General features: G+C 42.4%; 2 protein-coding genes and 1 long non-coding RNA gene across 3 annotated transcripts; 1 reads left to right on the forward strand and 2 right to left on the reverse strand.

The window, feature by feature from the left end:
* Nucleotides 1-3,008: 3,008 nt before the first annotated feature.
* LOC124270044 (putative ankyrin repeat protein RF_0381) lies at nucleotides 3,009-4,502 on the reverse strand. Its single transcript, XM_046705066.1, has one exon. The coding sequence runs from the start codon at nucleotides 4,500-4,502 to the stop codon at nucleotides 3,009-3,011; it is 1,494 nt and encodes a 497-aa protein (XP_046561022.1).
* Nucleotides 4,503-6,169: 1,667 nt separating this feature from the next.
* Nucleotides 6,170-9,885, reverse strand: LOC124270043. The gene is made up of 3 exons (XR_006896663.1): nucleotides 9,809-9,885; nucleotides 9,569-9,601; nucleotides 6,170-6,311 (listed from the first exon to the last, which is right to left on the reverse strand). It is a non-coding gene; the product is annotated as an uncharacterized LOC124270043 (long non-coding RNA).
* A 6,957-nt stretch (nucleotides 9,886-16,842) lies between these two features.
* Nucleotides 16,843-21,621, forward strand: LOC124270045. Its single transcript, XM_046705068.1, has 4 exons — nucleotides 16,843-16,991; nucleotides 19,313-19,411; nucleotides 20,109-20,141; nucleotides 20,519-21,621. Exons 1-4 carry the CDS (start codon nucleotides 16,892-16,894, stop codon nucleotides 21,619-21,621), a joined length of 1,335 nt encoding a protein of 444 aa, XP_046561024.1. The 5' UTR covers nucleotides 16,843-16,891.
* The last annotated feature ends 139 nt before the right edge of the window (nucleotides 21,622-21,760 follow it).

Below are 21,760 nucleotides of genomic sequence, written 5' to 3' on the forward strand. Positions count from 1 at the left end.
TTTAGCAATATTCCAGCAATATCACGGCGGGGACACCAGAAATGGGCTTAACACATTGTGCCCATGTGGGGAATCGAACCCGGGTCTTCGGCGTGACGAGCCAACGCTTTAACCACTAGGCTACCCCACCGCCCCTATTGTGAAAAGACTTAGAATACCAACAGATGTATTGAATTAAGGGTTTTCGTAAACTATAAAAGAAAACAACTAACAACATAGTGATCATTTGTAAAGCACATATACCAATATTTTATTGTCACCTATGTACAAAGAGTGAAAACTGGATGTTGAGATATAATTACACAATTCAAAGTTGAAGTTTAGAATTCAAAGCCCAAAGTCAGTTAAGTGTCTAATTGTTTCTTTTTAAAGGATTTATTATTTGTTCAAACAATTCTGCTGCTGCTGCTGATGATGATGATGATGATGATGATGGTGGTGATAGTGATGGTGATGGTGATGATGATATGTTAAACAAATATTCTACCGTAATTAATACCAACTGTTCACCTTATATTCCCGTATGAATCTTTATAAATACGGTTTAAGAATTGCAAATGGGATTCTTTTTTCATGAATAGACAATTAAGCTATCATTTTATTTCAGCTGTAATATCCCTGTTGCTTAACACCTAGTGGAATTTGAAATGAATACTCTGAAAAAAATATTAAGCGTCAGACTATTATATCCCCAGACAAGTGAATTGTAAGAACAATATTTGAGATTAAAGTTGATTAGTTATATGAATATATTGTTTAGAAACTCGTATCTGTTTGTAATGACATTATACAAAAGAGTCGGAAAGTACACGTAAAATCTACAAAGCAAGCCCCCAATATCGTCAGAGATAACACTCAGTTGGAAAAATGAGAGCTGTTATGTAAACAAATGCACATGTGGGTATTTCAATCTATCACTGTTGGTGGTCCTACCCTTATCACAAACTTTAAAATTAAGCAACACAATTCACGATTCAATTCCACGATTTTCTAAACAATCGCAAGGAACGAGTCTTCTTGAAGGTCACTTAACGGGTAAAACCGTCACCACTCGCCCCTTTCCGTAAACTGCTGGTCTCGGAATAACGAGAGTTGATCACGAGAAAGGTCAGCTTCACATGGTTTACAACGCCAATTTGAAACGCAACGAGAACAACAGATCGATAACCTACAAATGCAGATGTCACTTCAGATGACATAAACCCTAAGATTTTTCCTGCGCAAGGAAGTTCCATACTCTGGGACCGCACGATAAAAATGTAATTTCAACTCTTGAAATTCGGGGTCTCGTAACCATTCCCGCTTCACAATATAACTACATGGACTGAAAATGTGACCGTTTATCTCGAATTCCAGATCGAAATATCTTGATATCTGTAACTTGATTTGACTTTGAACGTTCAATATCAAAACCTAATGACGCTACTCACTATATCCAAGAAGTGAATTAACACGATTGAGGCGAGTGTGACAAGCTGTTTTTGACTTAATGAACCTCGGACGTAACATAATATTACAAAATGTTCGAGAAAGGTGATTGTTCGAGAAAGGTGATAGTCCGAGAAGATATTCAGTGAAAAACCGAGGAGTAGCTTCAGGGAAGGCAGCTGTTCAGGTATTTTGGATGCCAGGATATCTCCAGGATATCTCTAAGCTACAACTCGGCCCAAAACTGTTCGAGATATAAAGGATACTACACGAGGTCTCATTACATACGAATTATACGAAACGAGTGTCCTTTCCTATGGTATCTGACCGAGCGAAAGCGAGGTCGATACCATAGGAAGATCACGAGTTTCGTATAATTCGTATGTAATGAGACCGAGTGTGGTATTTTTTTTATTACCCACGTCGTACATGCATTAAATTGAAAACATAGCGTATTTTCTGTTATTTTTATGTTTTCAAACCGAAACCGGTTTCATAAAGAGGTTGCGGAAGAGTTTTGTACTGTAGTACAGTATTTGCATGATGTCACACTGTAATGACGTCACTGCCTTGGTAACCGACGTCACTATGAATGTCAGTTGTCATCGCCTCGTACAGCCTCCTACAGTAAACTACTCCGTAGCACCCCGTTTCTTGGTTTGCAACTGCTTCACTTGGCTAACATCACTGGTGGAAACATTGCGTTTATGTTTTTCGACGGATATAATGTCTCATTTCGACTCACAATTAAACAGCGACACGGCAAATGCTCGCAATGTTTACATTCCCACAATGCATTTAAGTTGTAGATAGAATGAATTCACGTGTTTGTTATGAATGAAAAAGTAGTTACGTCAGATTGTGACCTAATTGAGAGGTCATCGGTTATCCTATCAAATCGTTAGAATCTCAGGTCAAGTCGTTACGACACAGGTCAACGCGATACGGCAATCGTGTGACGTACGAGATAAGTATGCAACTACCCATACGTTGACCACGTGGGTAATAAACCAGGATACGACTGAACAAGTATGTTCCTGGCTGTTCTCTCTGGTGGCGAGGACACGTGTATGTGCGTAGAAAATGCCTTGGCAGTCTGCAAACAATGTTTAATCTACACTCGGTTCGGTTTAGTCGATTTCGACTTGGACCAGTAAGTCCATTTTCGAATTTGTATCGTGCACTTGAAACTAGCATCACTATTAGAAAGAAGTTATGAATACATTGCTTGCGTATGCTTGTCCCTTAATGAAAGTTAACATTTCATTTCTGTTGTCAAGCTACAAATGTCAAATGTTCACTGGCTGAATTGACAAAAGTCTGATGATATATTTTTCTGTCCCCATTTTGTAGCGTTGCACAAGTGTGAATCTCTTTGATGCTTTTCAAAGTACAGTGCAGTACGGCTACAACAACCGGGAAACTGCGTACAAGAAACTACGGTTATATCGAACTAGAATACGTGATCACTTAGGTTCGTTATAACCGTAGCTTGCTGTAACTTCTGGAGACGCACCCTGTTTGCTGTGTATAATTTCAGGAGTCGGTATTTCAGGACACAAAAGGCTACGCCACCGCCCCTAGTCTTCCGTTGACAGACCCTGCCTGAGATATACAATTTCACGAGCAGGTAACTCAGATGTGGACAAAAGAGCCTTCATCGTCTCGCCACTTCCATCTTCAGGCACCAAATCAATAGCTTTACATCCTTCTGAATCCTTTATCTCTCTGTCAGCTCCTTTGTCAAGGAGTCGCTTCACAACCCAACTGGCGTCACGGTATGCTGCCATATGAAGAGGCGTCCTTCCTTCGGAATCTTTGTGATTGATATTGGAAGTTCTGTCAATCAAAGTCACCAAATGGTCTTCAAAGAAATACCACAGTCCTGAATCTAATGCCAGATGCAGTGGTGTTCTTCCATCACGTGTGTTGTACAAGTCTGGATCCAAGTTGGCCTTGAAAAGGAACGTCACCAGTTCATCATGGGTGGACTTCTCATACCTTAGAAATACTGCATGTAGATAGGTGTTGCCATCCTTGTCCCTGTCCCTTATACTCAGCCCCCTTTCTACCAGGAACTCCACCACTTCCAACCCTGCTGTCTGCACTGCCGGATACAGCGCCGTTCTTCCATCCTCATCTCTTGTATCAAGTGGGACCTTCACAGTGTCCACCAGGAACTGCACCTTTTCCATTGTTTCATTGACGGAACAGCAAGCGTAGTGAAGCACTGACAATCCGTCAACATCAACTGTCGGCTTAGCATGCATTTTATGCAGATATTTCAGTATATCCAGATCCCCATACTCTGCTGCCACGTGATACGCTGTGAGGCCATACTCATCTTTCTGATCAACATTGCATCCTTTGTTGCATAAAAATTTAAGAAAATCAAAGTTGTTAAATCCGGCCACTGTGTGTAGAGCTGATCTTCCATCTTCATCTGTTGCCTTAATGTCACATTTAGCAGCTACCAGCTTCTGAACCACGTCAAGCCTGTTTGCAGCAAATAGGACAGGCTGCAAACCTGGTACACGTTTGTTTACAAGGGCTCCACCTTCAAGAAGAGCTGTAACACAGGCTAAATTGTCCAAACCCACAGCAGTATGAAGCGGTGTAGAACCTCTACCATCTTCCAGATTGACATCAGCTCCTTTCTGTATCAGAATCTTCACAGTGTCGAGGTTACCGTGTTCGCACGCTCTAGTCAGTGGTGTAAATACGCCAAATATCCTATTCAGTGTTTGGCTGTGTGATGGAACATTTCCAATGTTTGCACAAAACGTATCAATATAATTCATCAACAACTGAATTTTTAGGCAGCTGTCTGTGACTGATTGTGCAGATAGACATATGCAGTCTGCAATGTTGTCATACGTGCCCTCTGTAACGGTCAGATGTTCCAAGATGATGCGTACACACTCGCCACCTCCGGCCTCGCATGCTATCTGCAGACAGTCCTTTAAGTTGTGGACATCAACATTGTGAGATGTGCATTTCTCTAGCAGCATCTTCATAGCTACTGGACATACGTGTCCCGCACATTTATAAACCAGGTGAGCTACTTCCTCCATCTCTGGGATGTGTTAACAGCAACTGGAGTATTTCCTCGAGGCTCTGGCGTCTCCTCTGCATCCACTCAACATTGTTATATTCTGGATTATTTGCCATCTCCTTGAACAAAGCAGAAAGACCACGGGAGCAAAGGTCGTGACTTCCATCTCCAGATGCGTCTATGATTCTCCGAACCAATTCGACGTTTCCATTCAGAGACGCCAAGAACAGGACATCTTCTCTTTCTTGGAATCGTTCCAAAGCGGTTGATATCAAATCAAGCAATCGAGACGATGTTGCTTCATCAATGCTTTGGGAGGCTGAAAATGCCTTCACACAAGTTTCATCCCGGAATAACCCCTCTGTCCAGCAGCAAGTTAATGACGTCATTGTGACTTTGGTAGATAGCACAAATCATAAATTCTTTCAAAGCAGCATTTGGAATGTTTGAACTTTGCAATAGAATGTATTTGGCCAGCGCGCCTTGCTTCATCCCAACGTGTGAAAGGAGAAATGTATAAGTGAACACAACATGAGGATCGAGCACATTACTAATGTCAGGGTAGTATGTGATGCTTGAAGAACTCACTTCTCTTTTACCAATGTCTTCGCATACGCTTTGCTCCAATTTTGTTTCCAGGTATGGTCGAAAGTCTTCGTCAAGTAACGAGGGGGTGATTCAGGATCTCACTCCCGTCTTCTGACAGAAGGATGTTTGTAATTCTGTCAGCAAGATTCTTAAAGTATTCTTTTGTCAAGCGAATCACAACACCCTCTTCTTCAGTCTCCTTACTTTGTGTCCTCACCAGCTCAACGAGCATCTGTGCAGGACAAATTTTGATGCACATTTCTGGGTCCTCCCCAGCCAGATCAAGGAAAACTGCATCGTATATTGACTGATGCTGGAATTCAAAACCATTTTGTGTGCTCAGGAGATATACACCAGAGAGAGTAGCAGCTTTACTTGCAATCTGGCCATACCCTGGAGGACCTGGAATATCACAGAATGTGGACAAATCTGCTACAACGTCACTGAAGTTTCTATCTGTTCTTGATTTCAAGAGTTTGTGGTCAAGGAACCCTTTTTGAATCATCACCAGTAATAACACAAAGTAGCTCAGTGGCTCACTTTCCTTCAAACAGTCAAGAATTTCTTTGACACAAACTTGGGGGCTGCGGAAGAAGCTGACAGCTCTTGATGCTGGAAGTTTGCTTGATGCAAAAAAATGTACAACACTGGGGAAAACCAAGAGATGTCTTCATCTCTGCAATTTGTTTCATGTCTTCCTCTGATAGCCTTACCTTCCTCCCGAAATATTTCTCCATGATTTTCTGTTTCTCTGAAACCCTGAGTGAAAACTCGCCGTCATCCAGAGTGACGCATTTGATCCTTTTAAACAGTTCGTGTGTCTTCATCCTCTTCTCACACTGTGCACTGATCTCTGGCCTCGAGGTCAACACCAGGAAGATGTTGCCAAGCTCTACTACAGCGTTCATGATTTTCAGCACCTTACTCCAATCATCTACCTGGGATTGAAACAGGTTGGAGGATCCAAATATATCGTCAATGAGCACGACATATTGTCCTTTACACTTACCCACTGGAACGTCTTTCCACTGTTGGGGAAAGGACAATAACAAAGGTATTCTTCCTGTGTCTTTTTCGATCTGCGACAAAAGACTGAGAGCAACCCTAGATTTCCCTGTACCACTTCTTCCTTTGATGAACACACATCCAGTGTTTTTCAGATGCTTCCAGGCTGTCCTTTCTGCATAGGTTGATACATGTTTGTCAGGATCCTCACGTTTCATCAGCATTTCTGTCGCATCTGGAAATAGAAGCAAAGAAGATGTTAAAATGCAATGGCATGCATCTAAGGAAGCTTTCATGATCAAATCGAGAAGATTATAGTTGAAGATTTTTCTTTTGTGATCTGTCGTGGTAAACAGACATTTGTTCTTCAGACATTTAAAATCATTTTGTAAATAATCAAGTCTCGAAGAGACAATCCAGTGATCGACAGCATGAGCATCACTCTACTCAACTGTGATACGACATGTGTCAACCAAGTGAACGAGGCTGACTACCCGATTCCATTAGTTAGTGTTGAAGTCATCAATGTTCATTGAGAGGGGGTGGGTGGGGGGTTGTGTGTGTTTTGTGTGTGTTTGCCATGTGCAATGACATTTCTTCCTGTGTGGGAAAACACATACCTTATGCACTGTCACATTGTACTTTCACGTTGATACTGACAGATAGACGTTATATTCCGGGATATTGGCCTTACTTCGGGTTACTGAAACCTCGCCCACATTGCACCATGAAACTGAGACTGAAAGTCCACTGACTAACGTCCTCAGCCGGAAATTAAGAATGCACTCCTAAACTACTGATAATATATCATCACCTGGTTGTTGTAGAATGTCAAAGCCGTTAAGGCTCTCCTTCAGTAATCTATGATATATCGCAATCTCACAACCACCACCTTAATATCTCCAAATATTATAAGGGCAGCGGCTAAGTTTCAATATAGAGCACAACTGAGCACTTTGAGCTAAAAGCATGAAAGTTGGAACAATACAATATTTATATTTAGTGATTAGTTTGGGTTTTAGGGTCAAATGACCGCCTTTGTAGGACTGGAGTCTGCTGCAGCTATTATCGAAAAAATGTTGAGTATTATTATAATACTTCTGTTTTAAGATAATTTATCTCCAATATGTTTCTAATATGGCGGTCAAATCCAGGATGGACGCCAGAAATGCTCAAAATACACAATTTTGAGTTGTCTAAAATGACTGGATGTGTGGAGTTTGGTGTATGATCTAGTTTAGATATTTCCTTCTATTTCTAAGGATAGTCGAGACAGGATATTCCTTTGCACAGACATTATTATTGATGCAATCCTGAAAAAGATTTTCACCAAACTTGTCATGCTAGTTATGTAACAGTAGGGATACATATATGAATACCTGGCTAAAGACTGTTGTTACGTTTTGATTGCCAAACTGAAAGTTAATATTAAGTAGAAAAACTGAGTCGTGTACTCGCTGTCTTTGTATACCTATCTGAAATGAATAAAAATATTTTTTTAAAAAGTCTTTTTTATGTTTGATGTGATTAAAATCTGAATTTTTAAAAAAAAAAAAAAAAAAAGGAGAAGAACTGGGTTTTAAACCAACAAACAACAAATAAAATAACTAAATCAACAAATCAATACAAATTAAGATACAGGTATCAATATGTAAAGTACAATTACAAAGGTAATAAACTTAATAAAATAAAATAACAGTGATTATAGCCATAAAGACAATGAGGTTAATATTCCCTCTCAGCAACAGTTATTCAGCTTGAAAGAAAGGGCTACACAGAGAGTGGCCCAGAGTATAGAGTGATCACACAAAATGGTGGTCTTCTATGGCTTAAGATAGCTAGCTCCCCTTATATACCTCTTTCAGGCAGATGATTCTGGACTCAGGCCTATACATCCCTTTCCAGATCATTCTATAACATTCTGTGGGTCAGAATATGACGGAAGCTTCTAGAATTGTCTAAATATATCACAAGTCTATACAAGCACACAACAGCCCCATACTTAATCCACAGATACAATGCATAACAGCTGTAACACTGTTGCACAACATATAACACTGTCTCTTATCTTACCTTCATGTAAAATACTTTAATTTCATTGGTCAAAGACGCTTTAACCGGTTTCCGTGTCACCCCTCCCAGGAAGGTGACAACTGGAAAAAATATTACCCGCTGCCACGGTAACCGGCAAACTCTCCGCCGAGAAGCGGAAGCGCTAACAATCGTATGACGTCATAATATGATGCATGCCATGCCCGGAGTTCGAAAACCGTTCGATCAGCTGTTTTTGTGTTCACTTTGTACACATTTATTTTACCGACTTTCACTGCTTTATTTAAGCTATTTTATACATTGAGTGGTTTGCACACTCAGCTTAAACATAATTAACAATTTTTATAGCGGTGTTATGCTTGTCAGAATATGTTTCACTGATTCTAAAAATTCAGTCGAGAGGCAGACGCCATTTTGTTTGCATGTCATACAGTCGGTCGCGATCTTTAACATCAAATAAAATGATGTTTTGTACATTTAACATGGCGGTAAGATAAATACGTTGTATGCTTCTCCCTCGGGTAATACGGTCTGATGTACGCCTTTTTGTAGCAGCGTCATCCCTCGCCTACCGGCTCTGGTGACACTGCTACAAAGAGGCGTACATCGAACGGCGAGGGATGACACTGCTACAAAAGGCGTACATCAGACCGTATTACCCTCGAGAGAAGCATACAACTTATAACAAGGTATGTAATGTGGACGCCAGATCCTACATGGCTGACACGAATTAAAACCGTGGTATGACCATGAAAATGGACGCCAAATCAGTACTGCAATAAGGAAAATACTGTGAACGACAATTTTACTTCGTGCAATTACCACTTTGTTTTGGCAATGAAGTTGCAGTGCCTTATTGTCGTATTGTATTTAACGTCCATTTTCAGCTTCAGATACATCAGTTTCAACCTTGACGGTCACTTGAAATATGTTGTACCATAAACCAATGAAATTCTATTTCTTTTCACCGTATTGTTCACGCAAATAACAGCCTAAGTAGGCAGTGTTGAGTAGGTAATATCGCTCGATGCTATGACGATGCTGTCTCTACCTCTGTCATTACGGTCAATGTCGCAAATGGGATCAATGTATGAAGTCAATATCTGGTGACACCCCCCCCCCCCCCTTTCCGTGATAATTATGGAGTATTAATTAGACCATGTAAAAGCCCACTCATACACTCCACCCGTGAAGGTCCGGGTTAGAATATTGATCTTCAATAACCCATGCTTTTCGTAAGAGGAGACTAACGGGATCGGGTTACTTGGTTGACACATGTCATCGGTTCCCAGTTGCGCACATTGATGCTCATGCTGTTGATCACTGGATTGTCTCGATTATTTACAGACCGCCGCCATATAGCGGGACTATTGCGGAGTGCGGCGTAAAACTAAACTCACTCACTCACTAACCCCTCATTCACTCATTAGTTACACTTACCTATGATGTTCTGTAAAGGGTAGTTTGGTGTTTCTGGAATGAATACATATAATCCATTGTACAATGTGTATATAATTTACATTAAATAAACCCTTTCTGAAGTACTTTCAGGTTCTTCATGTTTTCTACAGTTTGATGGAATATTAATTGGATTTTTGTCACTATCGATGGCTTAACTATTTATGGCAAGGAATATGAGAATATTATGAGAAATGTATCCATAGACAGTTTGGGAATTACCACATTTTGTTTCCTGGAAGGTGACGGTGGAATCCTGGATGTTGTAAACGTTTTGACCGTCAGACAAAACAACGGGGGGCCTCCACTTGAAGGTTGTTGGCTGGAAAGTAAGGATATCATGATTATGCTGCTTCAGCATGTCTAAACGGTTAGTGTGTCGCAGGTTGTAAACATGTCGTTACCTTCTCCGAGACACGGTATTGTCATAAGCATGTCGTTAGCATGTCATTTAATGTCGTTAAGAGTCAAGAGTTAACAGGTCAGGTGCATGTTGTTATCGTTATTCCTAACCTGTGTTTAACATGTTGTCAACATACTGTCACCCACTCAGTAGCATGTTGTCAGCATGTCAATAGCATGTTGGCATGTCAATAGCATGTTGTCAGCATGTCAATTGTATGTTGCCTTCTCAGTAGCATGTTGCCATTTCATGTAGCATGTTGTCATATCAATAGCATGTTGTCATGTCAATAGCATGTTGCCATGTCAGTAGTATGCTGTCATTTCAGTAGCATGTTGTCAGCATGTCAACAGCTTGTTGTCATTTCAGTAACATGTCGTCAGCATGTCAAAAGCGTGTTGTCATTTCAGTAGCATGTTGTCATTTCTGAACATGTTCTATATATGAAGAATATTCTACGATGCCCGCCACAGTGACAATAAACACCATCTTTGATCATCTTTCGGAAAGACGCGACCAAAGGATCCAACCATTGACATGCAGCGCTCAGGACAGACTGAATTTCAGCTAATATATTTTCAGTGTGTCTGGTGGTATATTTGGTTGTCTGGATATTCAGGGTCAGAATATGCTTCTTCGCTATGGGTATATGCCAACATGGGTAGAGATCAGTTTGGCTTGATTCCAGCATAGCTAGAGGTATATAGGTGTGGCAAGATGTCAGCGTGGCCGGTGGTCGGAATAGGGAGCGAGTTTAGTTTTACACCGCTGTTAACATATTCCAGCAATATCGCAGCGGAGAACACCAGAAATCGGCTTCACACATTGTACTCATATGGGGAATCGAACCCGCGCCTTCGGCGTGACGAGTGACCCCTTTAATCACTAGGCTACCCCACCGCCCCGAGGTAAAAATATCTGGACATCAGTATGTCTAGATGCCAATATGTCTATATTACAGGTTGTCTGGATGCCAGCATGTCAAGGGGCGGTGGGGTAGCCTTATGGTTAAAGCGTTGGCTCGTCACGCCGAAGACCCGGGTTCGAATCCCTCATGGGCACAATGTGTGAAGCCCATTTCTGGTGTTCCCCGCCGTGATGTTGCTGGAATATTGCTAAAAGCGGCGTAAAAACAAAACTCAGTCAGTCAGTCAGCCAGCATGTCAATGCGTCTGCATATGTTTATCTCACTAGATGTCACGATGACCGGAAGTCAGCCAGTTCACGTCTGAGCATGCCTGAACACATATTGGCCGGACTCGAACGCACAAATACTCAAAATACAAGCTAAAATGGCTAACGGCATATTTCAAGAAATATCAACACATATGACCTGAATCTGCCCGCATTTTCTTGACAGTTGAACAACCCGACGAAGTGGCAACCAGCTCCATAGCTCTTGTCTGCTAGGTACACAGTTCAGATGCGCTAGGCTTTGTGTGACACCTGCTCGGTACGAGGTACAGCGCGCAGTTTTGACAAAACATACGGAGCATCTATTTTTGCTATTCTTAGTGAATATCAAGTGAATTCGACAACAGGCGAAACTGAGGATTGGGGGATCACAATAAGTGACTTAGTAATGTGTCATCATAACCTGAGTGTACGTAGGTCGATGTTCATACTATCAATCACATGTTTGCCTCAAAAACATATATTTCCAACACCTGACTGGCATATACCTGAGTGATTAAGAACAACATTTGACGTCATCTGCATGATCATGAGCTGATTTTCAATGGTGGATATATAATTTTCATTACTACATAGTCTACGCACCGGAAATCTACAGTCGTGGCGCCGATTTTGCTTGTAGATTTCTCACATTTCCCTTGCTCTTGTGATAAACCTGTGAGAACTGCATCACTCCGGGGTTCCCTGCCCCATCAAGTTGGCACCCCTCATAGCTGGAAATTGTCCAAAACTGCGATAAACCTGCATCATGGTGGCGGTTTAACCTGGTTCAATTCCCTATCTGGGTACAATGTGTGAAGTCATTTTTGCGTCCCCCGTCCGTCGTTATATTGCTGGAATATTGCTGCTAAGACGGGTGTAAAACCTCACACACACAATCAATCAATCCATCCATCAATGAATCTATCATTCATTCAATCAATCAATCTCATATAGGACAAATGTGTGTTTCGCAGATGCAGTACCTATAAGTGGATAAATGACATGATTCTTTGCTTACCTCCATTACCAGTTACAGCATACCATACTATACCATACCATACCATACCAGCAGCATACTATACCATACCAGCAGCATACCATACCACTATGGGGCGGATTTCTTTTAACAACTACTTTCGAATTTCCCTGCTACCAAAACGGAACTGAATTCAGATTTTACGGAACTGACTGGAACAAAATGGGGCTAAAAAATAAGACCGTGGTAACGCTCGTTTTGTTAGAATCGCGCCCACTCTAGCCGTGTAATATTGCAGTGGGTTTTTTTTCAAACAGTATTCAGTACAAGCTGTTGAATTCAAAGTGTCAGTTAGTCAAACAGATAAGAAAGAAACAAGGAAATCGAACCGTACTAACAACACAAGGATCTATTACGTTACAGCGGAAAGACATAAAGTAAACAAACTTAGATAGGCTTCTATACAAGGAAAGGTTTTATTTACTATCAGTTGTAAACACACAGCTTTGTATAATGAAACATCATATGTCGTTTGCCACAATCGTCCTAGGGGCGGTGGGGTAGCCTAGTGGTTAAAACGTTCGCTCGTCACACCGAAGACCCGGGTTCAATTCCCCACATGGGTACAATGTGTTAAGCCCATTTCTGGTGTCCCCCGTCGTGATATTGCTGAAATATTGCTGAACGCGGCGTAAAACCATACTCATTCACTGAAGACCAATTCTAACCCTGATCTTCACGGGTCTCGTTCTTTATGAAGGACACCAGGTGGTCATGGGCGGGGAAATCGAGGGATTTCGTCAAGTTCCACCTGGTGTCTAGAAGGGCCCCCGATTCAATCTGATCTGCTTTGTCAAACCACTCGTTACTTCCGTCAAAAGGTCAGTGTGAGCAAAATTAATGCTTTTGTTTGTTTGTTTGTTTGTTGGGTGGTTTTTGTTTGACGCAGCACACAGCAATATTCCATATATATAACGTTTGTCTGTAAATATTCGAGTCAAAAAAAGCAATTCACATCACATATACAGAATTGTTCTTCAGCAGACTCACTAAGAGTGAGTGAGTGAGTTTAGTTTTACGCCGCACTCAGCAATATTCCAGCTATATGGCAGCGGTCTGTAAATAATCAAGTCAATCAATCCAGTGATCAACAGCATGAGCATCGATCTGCGCAACTGGGAACCTATGATATGTGCCAACCAAGTCAGCGAGCCTGACCACCCGATCCCGTTAGTCGCCTCTTACGAAAAGCATGGCCGGTTACTGAAGATCAATTCTAACCCGGGACCGCCTCCGTGGTGTAGTGGTTAGAGCGTCCGCCCGGAGAGCGGAAGGTCGCGGGTTCGATCCCCGACCGCGTCATACCAAAAGACGTTAAAATATGGTACTTGTTGGTCCCTGCCTGGCGCTCGGCATTAATGGGTACAACAAGGACTAGTCGGCTCGGAGTCAGTATAATGTGTCTGAGTGGGGTATTCATGCTTCACTTCGGCATGGTATCTCAGTGGGCTAGCACTATAAAACCAGCTTAAGTCTGGGCTAGTACAAGCAGCCGCACATACACATACACGCACATGCACGTCGTCATATGAGCGAAATATTCTCAAGTACGACGTTAAACCCAATTTCACCTCACCTCACCTCACCTCACCTCACCTCACCTCACCTCACCTCTAACCCGGATCTTCACGGGGGGCTCACTAAGAGACGACCAACGGGATCGGGTTGTCGGGTTCGCTGACTTGGTTGACACATGTCACCGTATTCCAGTTGCGTAGATCGATGTTCATGCTGTCAATCACTTGATTGTCTGGTCCAGACAGAATATATGTGCAGGGTGCGCACCCCTCTCCCCTTTTTTGTCCTGAAAGTTTATTAAATGACCACTGAACCTCTCGTGAAAACGGGTAAATATGAAGTGTTAAAATGAATAGGTGGAATATTTCTGTGTACGGCTGTAGGCAACAGACAAACATACAAATCATTATAAACACAAAGTTAAAACCAGCCCTCGACCACCTCGGCGCTCTTCTTTTTGATGTGGTACATTGTAAAGAGATCTCTGATTTTGAGGAAGATTAAGTCTTCAAGCACGAGCAGCATCGGATCGGGGACGTTATGAGTTACATGTCCTAAAACTTAAATATCCTCACCTGATTAATGTGGCGAGCAGAGTCGGAATGTAGGAAGCCTTCATAAATTGGTGAACAGGAAATATTTGGAATTAAGGATTATCTTATATGTTTGTGAGAGGGGTACCACTTTTAACAATATATCAGCATTACCACGGCAGGGAAAACAGAAATGGGCTTTATAGTAGCGGGTTCGAACCCGGTTGTCGTCGGCGTTACTAGCGAGGAACGCCATGTGTCCTAACCCACTGACTCAATAAGCAATACGTTCTCTACTTGAGATCCTCGATAGGTCTGCTCGGATGGATGTGTCAGTTGTTAATAAGACTTCAAATCTCAATATGCTTCACCCTTTTTACATTTTCTCAGATTACACCATTTAGAAAGGCATATACAGTGTGAATATATTGGAATGAATCATGTTTAGTAGGGCTGCCCAATATAACCGGTTTACCGGTATTTACCGGTTCAGACATGAAAACGATACGTATTGCGATACCCTGATCGAAAACCGGTATTTTGACATGCATTCGGAAAACTTCGTAACACTCGGAAATCTTCGGATATTTCCGTTTTTTGAATTGTTCTTTTCCCTGTTTCATTAGTGCCAAATGTTAATTAAATTTTTCTTTTGTCATGATTAAAAGTTTTCATAAACGGTTAATCAATCATAGTGATTTTGTTGTGGTTTTTGCTTATAATCAAGCATTAACTCGATTATAAGTAGTTTTTGTTAAAAAAATAATCCTTGCGATATATTGGAATACATATCGCAATATATGTTTCAGCATCGCAATATATCGCAATATGAAAATTCTCTGCAATACCCACCCCTAATGTTTAGTGCCTCAATCAGTGATTATAGGCCATATGTACCATTTAGTTTTCAGTACTTTCTAAGCAGTATTGGTACATGACTGGCTACGTTCTGTCGATATATACATTGTGTGAATGACTTCACACACGCAAAGGTTTATGTCCAATGTTGGAAGGGAAATATTCTTTTCTTTCTGTTTCTGAAACTAGTTTATTTCTAGAAACATCTCCTGCACACGGAACAGAATCTGATAATCGTGACTTTGCATTCATGACCAGCCACCATCGTATATTCACTGGTTGGGTTTTTTCCGGATTGTGGCTTAAATGATCTTCAAACACTCAAGTGCCAAATATTTAGTACGGGTGACCTCCAAAATCGAAACAGGTGTAATTAAACTGTGGTATTTTTATACTGTCATTGATAACACAATATCCAATATATCATACGCATGTGTTCACAGCGACAACAAAGTGGCATGATACTGGCGCAGTTTTAACAAAACGAGCGTGGCTACTTTCGTTGCGTGCTTATCATAACTGCGCAATTGAACAAAAGCCATAATATTATATCTGTTGAAAAATCAGAGGCAAAGTACCAGAGGAGATTGATTTTAGAACGTAGACAGATACAGGCTCATCACCATGACACACGTTCGAAATGTACTCCAACATTTTCCAAATTGAGCATCTGCTCAAATTATCGTAATATTACTTTGTCAGAAAAAGTAAACAAAAGAAATGAACGTCATTCTTTTTTAGGAGCAGTGAAGTACATATCCTGCATTCACGTTGAAAAAGCTTAAATTATCAGTTCAATGTGAAGTAACATAATGGTCTTTTCTATGTAAGAAAACATGTAGGAATATTGACTAAATCCTGCAAAAACGGCGTAAAACCATTTCTTTTCTTTTCTTTTTTTTTTGTCGTCATCACCATCAGCAGCAGCAGCAGCAGCATCAACAACAACACCAAAAGCCACATCATCGTAATCATCATCATCGTTATCATAATTAGTCCACCGATGTCGCGACAACTGTTAAGATTCGAACTTGGGTCAAACAAACTAGTTTTAGATCTCATGAGCAACCGGCATGCCATGTAGGTACGAAGATACACTCGCGGACAGGCCATGCAGGACACATCCACATGTCCGCTTGCTGGTACTGCATCACGTGAAGCCAGGGACTTTGCCCCGGAATCTACTCGAAGTGCAGTTTCAGTTGTAGTTGTGTCGCCACAACCTAGGCATATTCAGATGAACAGCTTGTTTCTAGTTCGTTCCAGGAGTGAGTGAGTGAGACAGACGCCGCTTTTAGCAATATTCCAGCAATAACAAGGGCGGGGACGCGGGGGGAACGAGCCCGGGTCTCCAGCGTGACGAGCGGACACTTTGCCCACTAGGCTACCCCCACTTATTTGTTTTTATTTCTTCCACTACTCACATATTCGTTTTCGCAGCAGATTCCCCAATGTCAGAATCGGAGTTCAACCTGTTGTGATTATCGATAGACGTCTCCATGTATACTTTCGATCCGCAGAACAAAAGTTCTAAATTTGTAACCAAAATATTTCCCTCTCAAAACTGTAAAATAGCTTTCGAAAACAAAACTGTTTCGACAGGGCCTTATCAGTCGTTGCTACGCGGGTTTTGTTATTGCGCCCATGGCGTCTGTGGCAGACGGCCGCGGGCGCCAATTTTTGTAAAATTGCGCCCATATGGCCGTCTGTGGCAGACGGGCAGTGAAACAGAAAGATCGGTATTTCCAGTGAACTGACGACGTTCCCACAGCCAGTCAGATATGTCGGCGGGTACAAAGTCAGGTGTTATGGCGATGGTTGAGGCTGGTACTGTCCCTGTAGGTCAGCTGTCCGCTGTGACCACACGCAGTGCGGATTCAGGTCAGTTGTGGATATATTTGAGTTTCAGTCGAGATCGCTGAGAGGTGGTGGGGCTGGGTCACAGCCGTTCCGAGATCACGGCTGTGGGGTTGGGTTATGGCCGAGTGTACATAACAAGAAGAATGTCTGAAGTTGTTTGGGACCAGTATTTTTGCTCTAGACACATTGTAATTATTAGGATCAAGTTACGGTTGTTTGGGAACATTTCCCCGGAAATGAAGGGGCGAGGGGAATACCATTGTCAGCGAAGAGGGGAGGAAGGTAGCGATGATTATAGTATGGAGAGACAGGTGTTCGTGGATGTGGACTGACTGACTGAGTTTGGTTTTACGACGCTTTTAGCAATATTCCAACATCAAGGCGGGGAACACCAGAAATGGGCTACACACATTGTACCCACGTGGGGATTCGAACCTGGGTCTTCGTCGTGACGAGCCAACGCTTTAACCACTAGGCTACCCCACTGCCCTCGTGGATGTAGAGGGCAGTGTTAGTGGTAGGAGCTGGGGCTAGGACGAGTCCAAATTTTCTATCTGGGTTCCCATCCCTATTACCCTGCCCTACCCGGTTACCCATTATGTTAATTCCTGACATCAAATTTGCAAGAAATGGCTATATATTCTTCAGCTCCGAGGCTAAAATTTCGAGTTTTTCTATTCTTAACCAGGTATTATATTCAAAAGAAGTGACTGTAATTATGTCTAAATCTTCAAAGACAATACAACCTTTTAATCATGAAAGAATAACATATTACGTTGTTTAATCTATTAGTCACGTGAATATAACGGGTCCGTGTGTTGAGACGGGTACCGGGTTCAATTCATTACCACACCCGTCCCGGGTATCCGGGTAAGTCGTACCTGCCCTAGCAGAAGCATTATCTGAGGGGAGTCAGGTGGATGGGACTGGTGGGTCAGGTAGGTGGGGTTGTGTGAACGAAGCGAGGGTGAAAGTCAAACATTGATTCCACAACAGTCTCGTTTCCTGTTGACTGGGTTCCATCCTATTGCGCAACTTAGTACAATAACAGTCCTGAATTTTGAGACCCATTCATTTAACTGGATACATAAATATTAATCAGGATTATTTGATACTTTCTTAGCACTTGTATATTGTAACGCTACGCTCTTTATAATCCTTGCAAACATGCAGTGCAGCGTGCACTGTCGTATAACGAGCACTGACAAACAGAAGCCTGGAAATCGTGGAAATCTCAAAACGAGGCTCTGCTGAAAAGTTTGGCGATCTTGTACGGACTTGATATTCTATCAATCACATTGTGCGATACAGAACTACACTGAATAGGTGCACGAAACACATAACAGGTGTAACCAATGGGCCAGATGCATTGTGGATTATTTTACGACCTCATCAAACTGGGGCAGTCTGTGACGTCTTAGTTAATGTCATGCTGCCTACACCTCGCCATAAAATATAGAAATACGAGGTTATTCATTTGTAAATACCACTTTCTTATGAAACAACGAATTGGAGATCAGTGTAACCATAGTTGTTTGTGATGTCTATTTTCACTTTCACACGAGAAAATTCGGATCGGCGGAAAAGTAGGTCATTGTCTGAACAGGTTAATGAGACTCATGTTTCGGTTTGCAGATGGACGGGGCGAGTAGCTTCAGTTTGTAGGAGCGAGGGAGTCAGTCGGGGCGAGGAGAGTCATATAGACGGGACGAGGGAGTGAGATAGGATGGACGAGGGAGTCAGATAGACAGGGCGAGGGGTGTCATTTTGTCGGGGCGAGGGGAGTCAGGTGGTCGGAGCGAAGGGAGTCATTTTGTCGGGGCGAGTAGCTTCAGTTTGTCGGGGCGATTGGAGTCGGGACGGGACGAGGGGCGTCAGATAGACGGGATGAGGGGGTGAGATAGGATGGACGAGGGGAGTCAGATAGACAGGGCGAGGGTGTCATATAGACAGGGCGAAGGGAGTCAGATATACGGGGCGAGATGAGTCAGATACACGGGGCGAGGGGCGTCAGATAGACGGGGAGATGGGAGTCAGATAGACGGGGCGAGTTGAGTCAAATTGACGGGGCGAGGGCGTCCGATAGACGGGACTAGGAGTCAGATAATCGGGGAGCCGGGAGTTAGATAGACGGGGCGAGGGGAGTGAGATAGTCGGGGAGACGGGAGTCAGAGTGAGTGAGTGGTGAGTGAGTTAAAATGTTACGTTGCATCGGCATTATTTCAGCCATATGGCGTCACAATAAGTCCGAGGGTATAGAGACTACATTTATTTAAATACTTTATTCACAAGATTGAGTATTATAAATACCATTTGTTTGCTTACAACCTTTGATGTTCCAGTTAACAACATACAGCTCCACTCGCCGGCGGTCTTCTCTGATGGCAAATCCATTTACAACATCCAAGACTCGTCTGTCACAGTGCAGCAGACGATCAGTGGTAATGTCAGAGTTCTCTCCTTTTCACCACGCTTCTCGCACTCATCTCAAGTACTGATCCTTTGAATACTGCATTGAGTGCATTCGCGTTTGTTTTTATGTGTAAACTCGGGATTATGGTCAAGCGTAAATCATTCTGTTCATTGCAGATAGAAATTATAACGTGAAAGCCTAAACCTAATGTTCAATGGTTGATGGATTGCTACTTCGCCATTACGAGTTGCGTCCCGACAGGATGTTGATAATGATCCTCCGTATGCCAGAACAGCATTCGCTGATGCCTGTGGGGGGCTTCCCTGATATTGCATAAATGTCCTTGAGAAGGGCGTTAAACCCAGCGTTACACTCACTAACTCTAATGTTGCAATGTGAGGTGAGGTGAGGTGAGGTGAAATTGGGTTTTACGTCGTGCTTGAGAATATTTCGCTCATATGACGACGTGCATGCGTGTGTATGTGTATGTGCGGCTGCTTGTACTAGCCCAGACTTAAACTGGTTTTATAGTGCTAGCCCACTGAGATACCATGCCGAAGTGAAGCATGAATACCCCACTCAGACACATTATACTGACGCCGAGCCGACCAGTCCTTGTTGTACCCATTAATGCCGAGCACCAGGCAGGGACCAACAAGTACCATATTTTAACATATACAGTGACGCAATGCTCCAGTAGATTATTTGATTTAATTATGTTTCAGTTACGCCAAACTACCCACTGCAGAACATCATAGGTAAGTATATGTATATTATAAATCACAACATCATTCATTGGATATTTGAGTGGCTTGGGTTTTACACCGCTGTTAAATTGCTGCATGCCAGTGCTCAGCTACACTTCATAAACAGTCAGTATCATCATGGGGCCGAACCAGGGATCCCAATCAACGCCTAGCTGATACAAGCTGGCCAACGACTCATCAGAAGCAGCACCATAGACTGTAGGACCTCAAGCTGCTGCACATTCACTGCTGCACATGTGCTTAGAGATAAAAGGTCAGAGTGAACCAAAATACATCCAATTGCCATCAGCAAAAAATAACTCGCTGGATGAGATGGTCACAACAAAACTGTTTAGGACGATCTTAGAAGATTTTTATTCTATTTCCAGATGCGACAGAAATGCTGATGAAACGTGAGGATCCTGACAAACATGTATCAACCTATGCAGAAAGGACAGCTTTGAAGCATCTGAAAAACACTGGATGTGTGTTCATCAAAGGAAGAAGTGGTACAGGGAAATCTAGGGTTGCTCTCAGTCTTTTGTTGCAGATTGAAAAAGACACAGGAAGAATACCTTTGTTACTGTCCTTTCCCCAACAGTGGAAAGACGTTCCGGTGGGGAAGTCTAAAGGACAATATGTGGTGCTCATTGACGATATATTTGGATCCTCCAACCTGTTTCAATCCCAGGTAGATGATTGGAGTAAGGTGCTGAAAATCATGAACGCTGTAGTAGAGCTTGGCAACATCTTCCTGGTGTTGACCTCGAGGCCAGAGATCAGTGCACAGTGTGAGAAGAGGATGAAGACACACGAACTGTTTAAAAGGATCAAATGCGTCACTCTGGATGACGGCGAGTTCTCACTCAGGGTTTCAGAGAAACAGAAAATCATGGAGATATATTTCGGGAGGAAGGTAAGGCTATCAGAGAAAGACATGAAACAAATTGCAGACATGAAGACATCTCTTGGTTTTCCCCAGTGTTGTGCATTTTTTGCATCAAACAAACTTCCAGCATCAAGAGCTGTCAGCTTCTTCCGCAGCCCCCAAGTTTGTGTCAAAGAAATCCTTGACTGTTTGAAGGAAAGTGAGCCACTGAGCTACTTTGTGTTATTACTTGTGATGATTCAAAAAGGGTTCCTTGACCACAAACTCTTGAAATCAAGAAGAGACAGAAACTTCAGTGACGTTGTAGCGGATTTGTCCACATTCTGTGATATTCCAGGTCCTCCAGGGTATGGCCAGATCGCAAGTAAAGCTGCTACTCTCTCTGGTGTTTATCTCCTAAGCACTCAAAATGGTTTTGAATTCCAGCATCAGTCAATACACGATGCAGTTTTCCTTGATCTGGCTGGTGAGGACCCAGAAATGTGCATCAAAATTTGTCCTGCACAAATGCTCGTTGAGCTGGTGAGGACACAAAGTAAGGAGACTGAAGAAGAGGGTGTTGTGGATTTGCTTGACAAAAGAATACTTCGAGATCCTTGCTGACAGAATTACAAACATCCTTCTGTCAAACGATGGAAGTGAGATCCTGAATCACCCTCGTTACTTGGATCGAAGACTTTTCGACCATACCTGGAAACAAAATTGGAACAAGACGTTTGTGAAGACATTGGAAAAGAGAAGC

This window comes from Haliotis rubra, unplaced genomic scaffold (genome assembly GCF_003918875.1).
Source record: "Haliotis rubra isolate DU_JTF1 unplaced genomic scaffold, ASM391887v1 Scf1493, whole genome shotgun sequence".
Lineage (NCBI taxonomy): Eukaryota > Metazoa > Mollusca > Gastropoda > Lepetellida > Haliotidae > Haliotis > Haliotis rubra.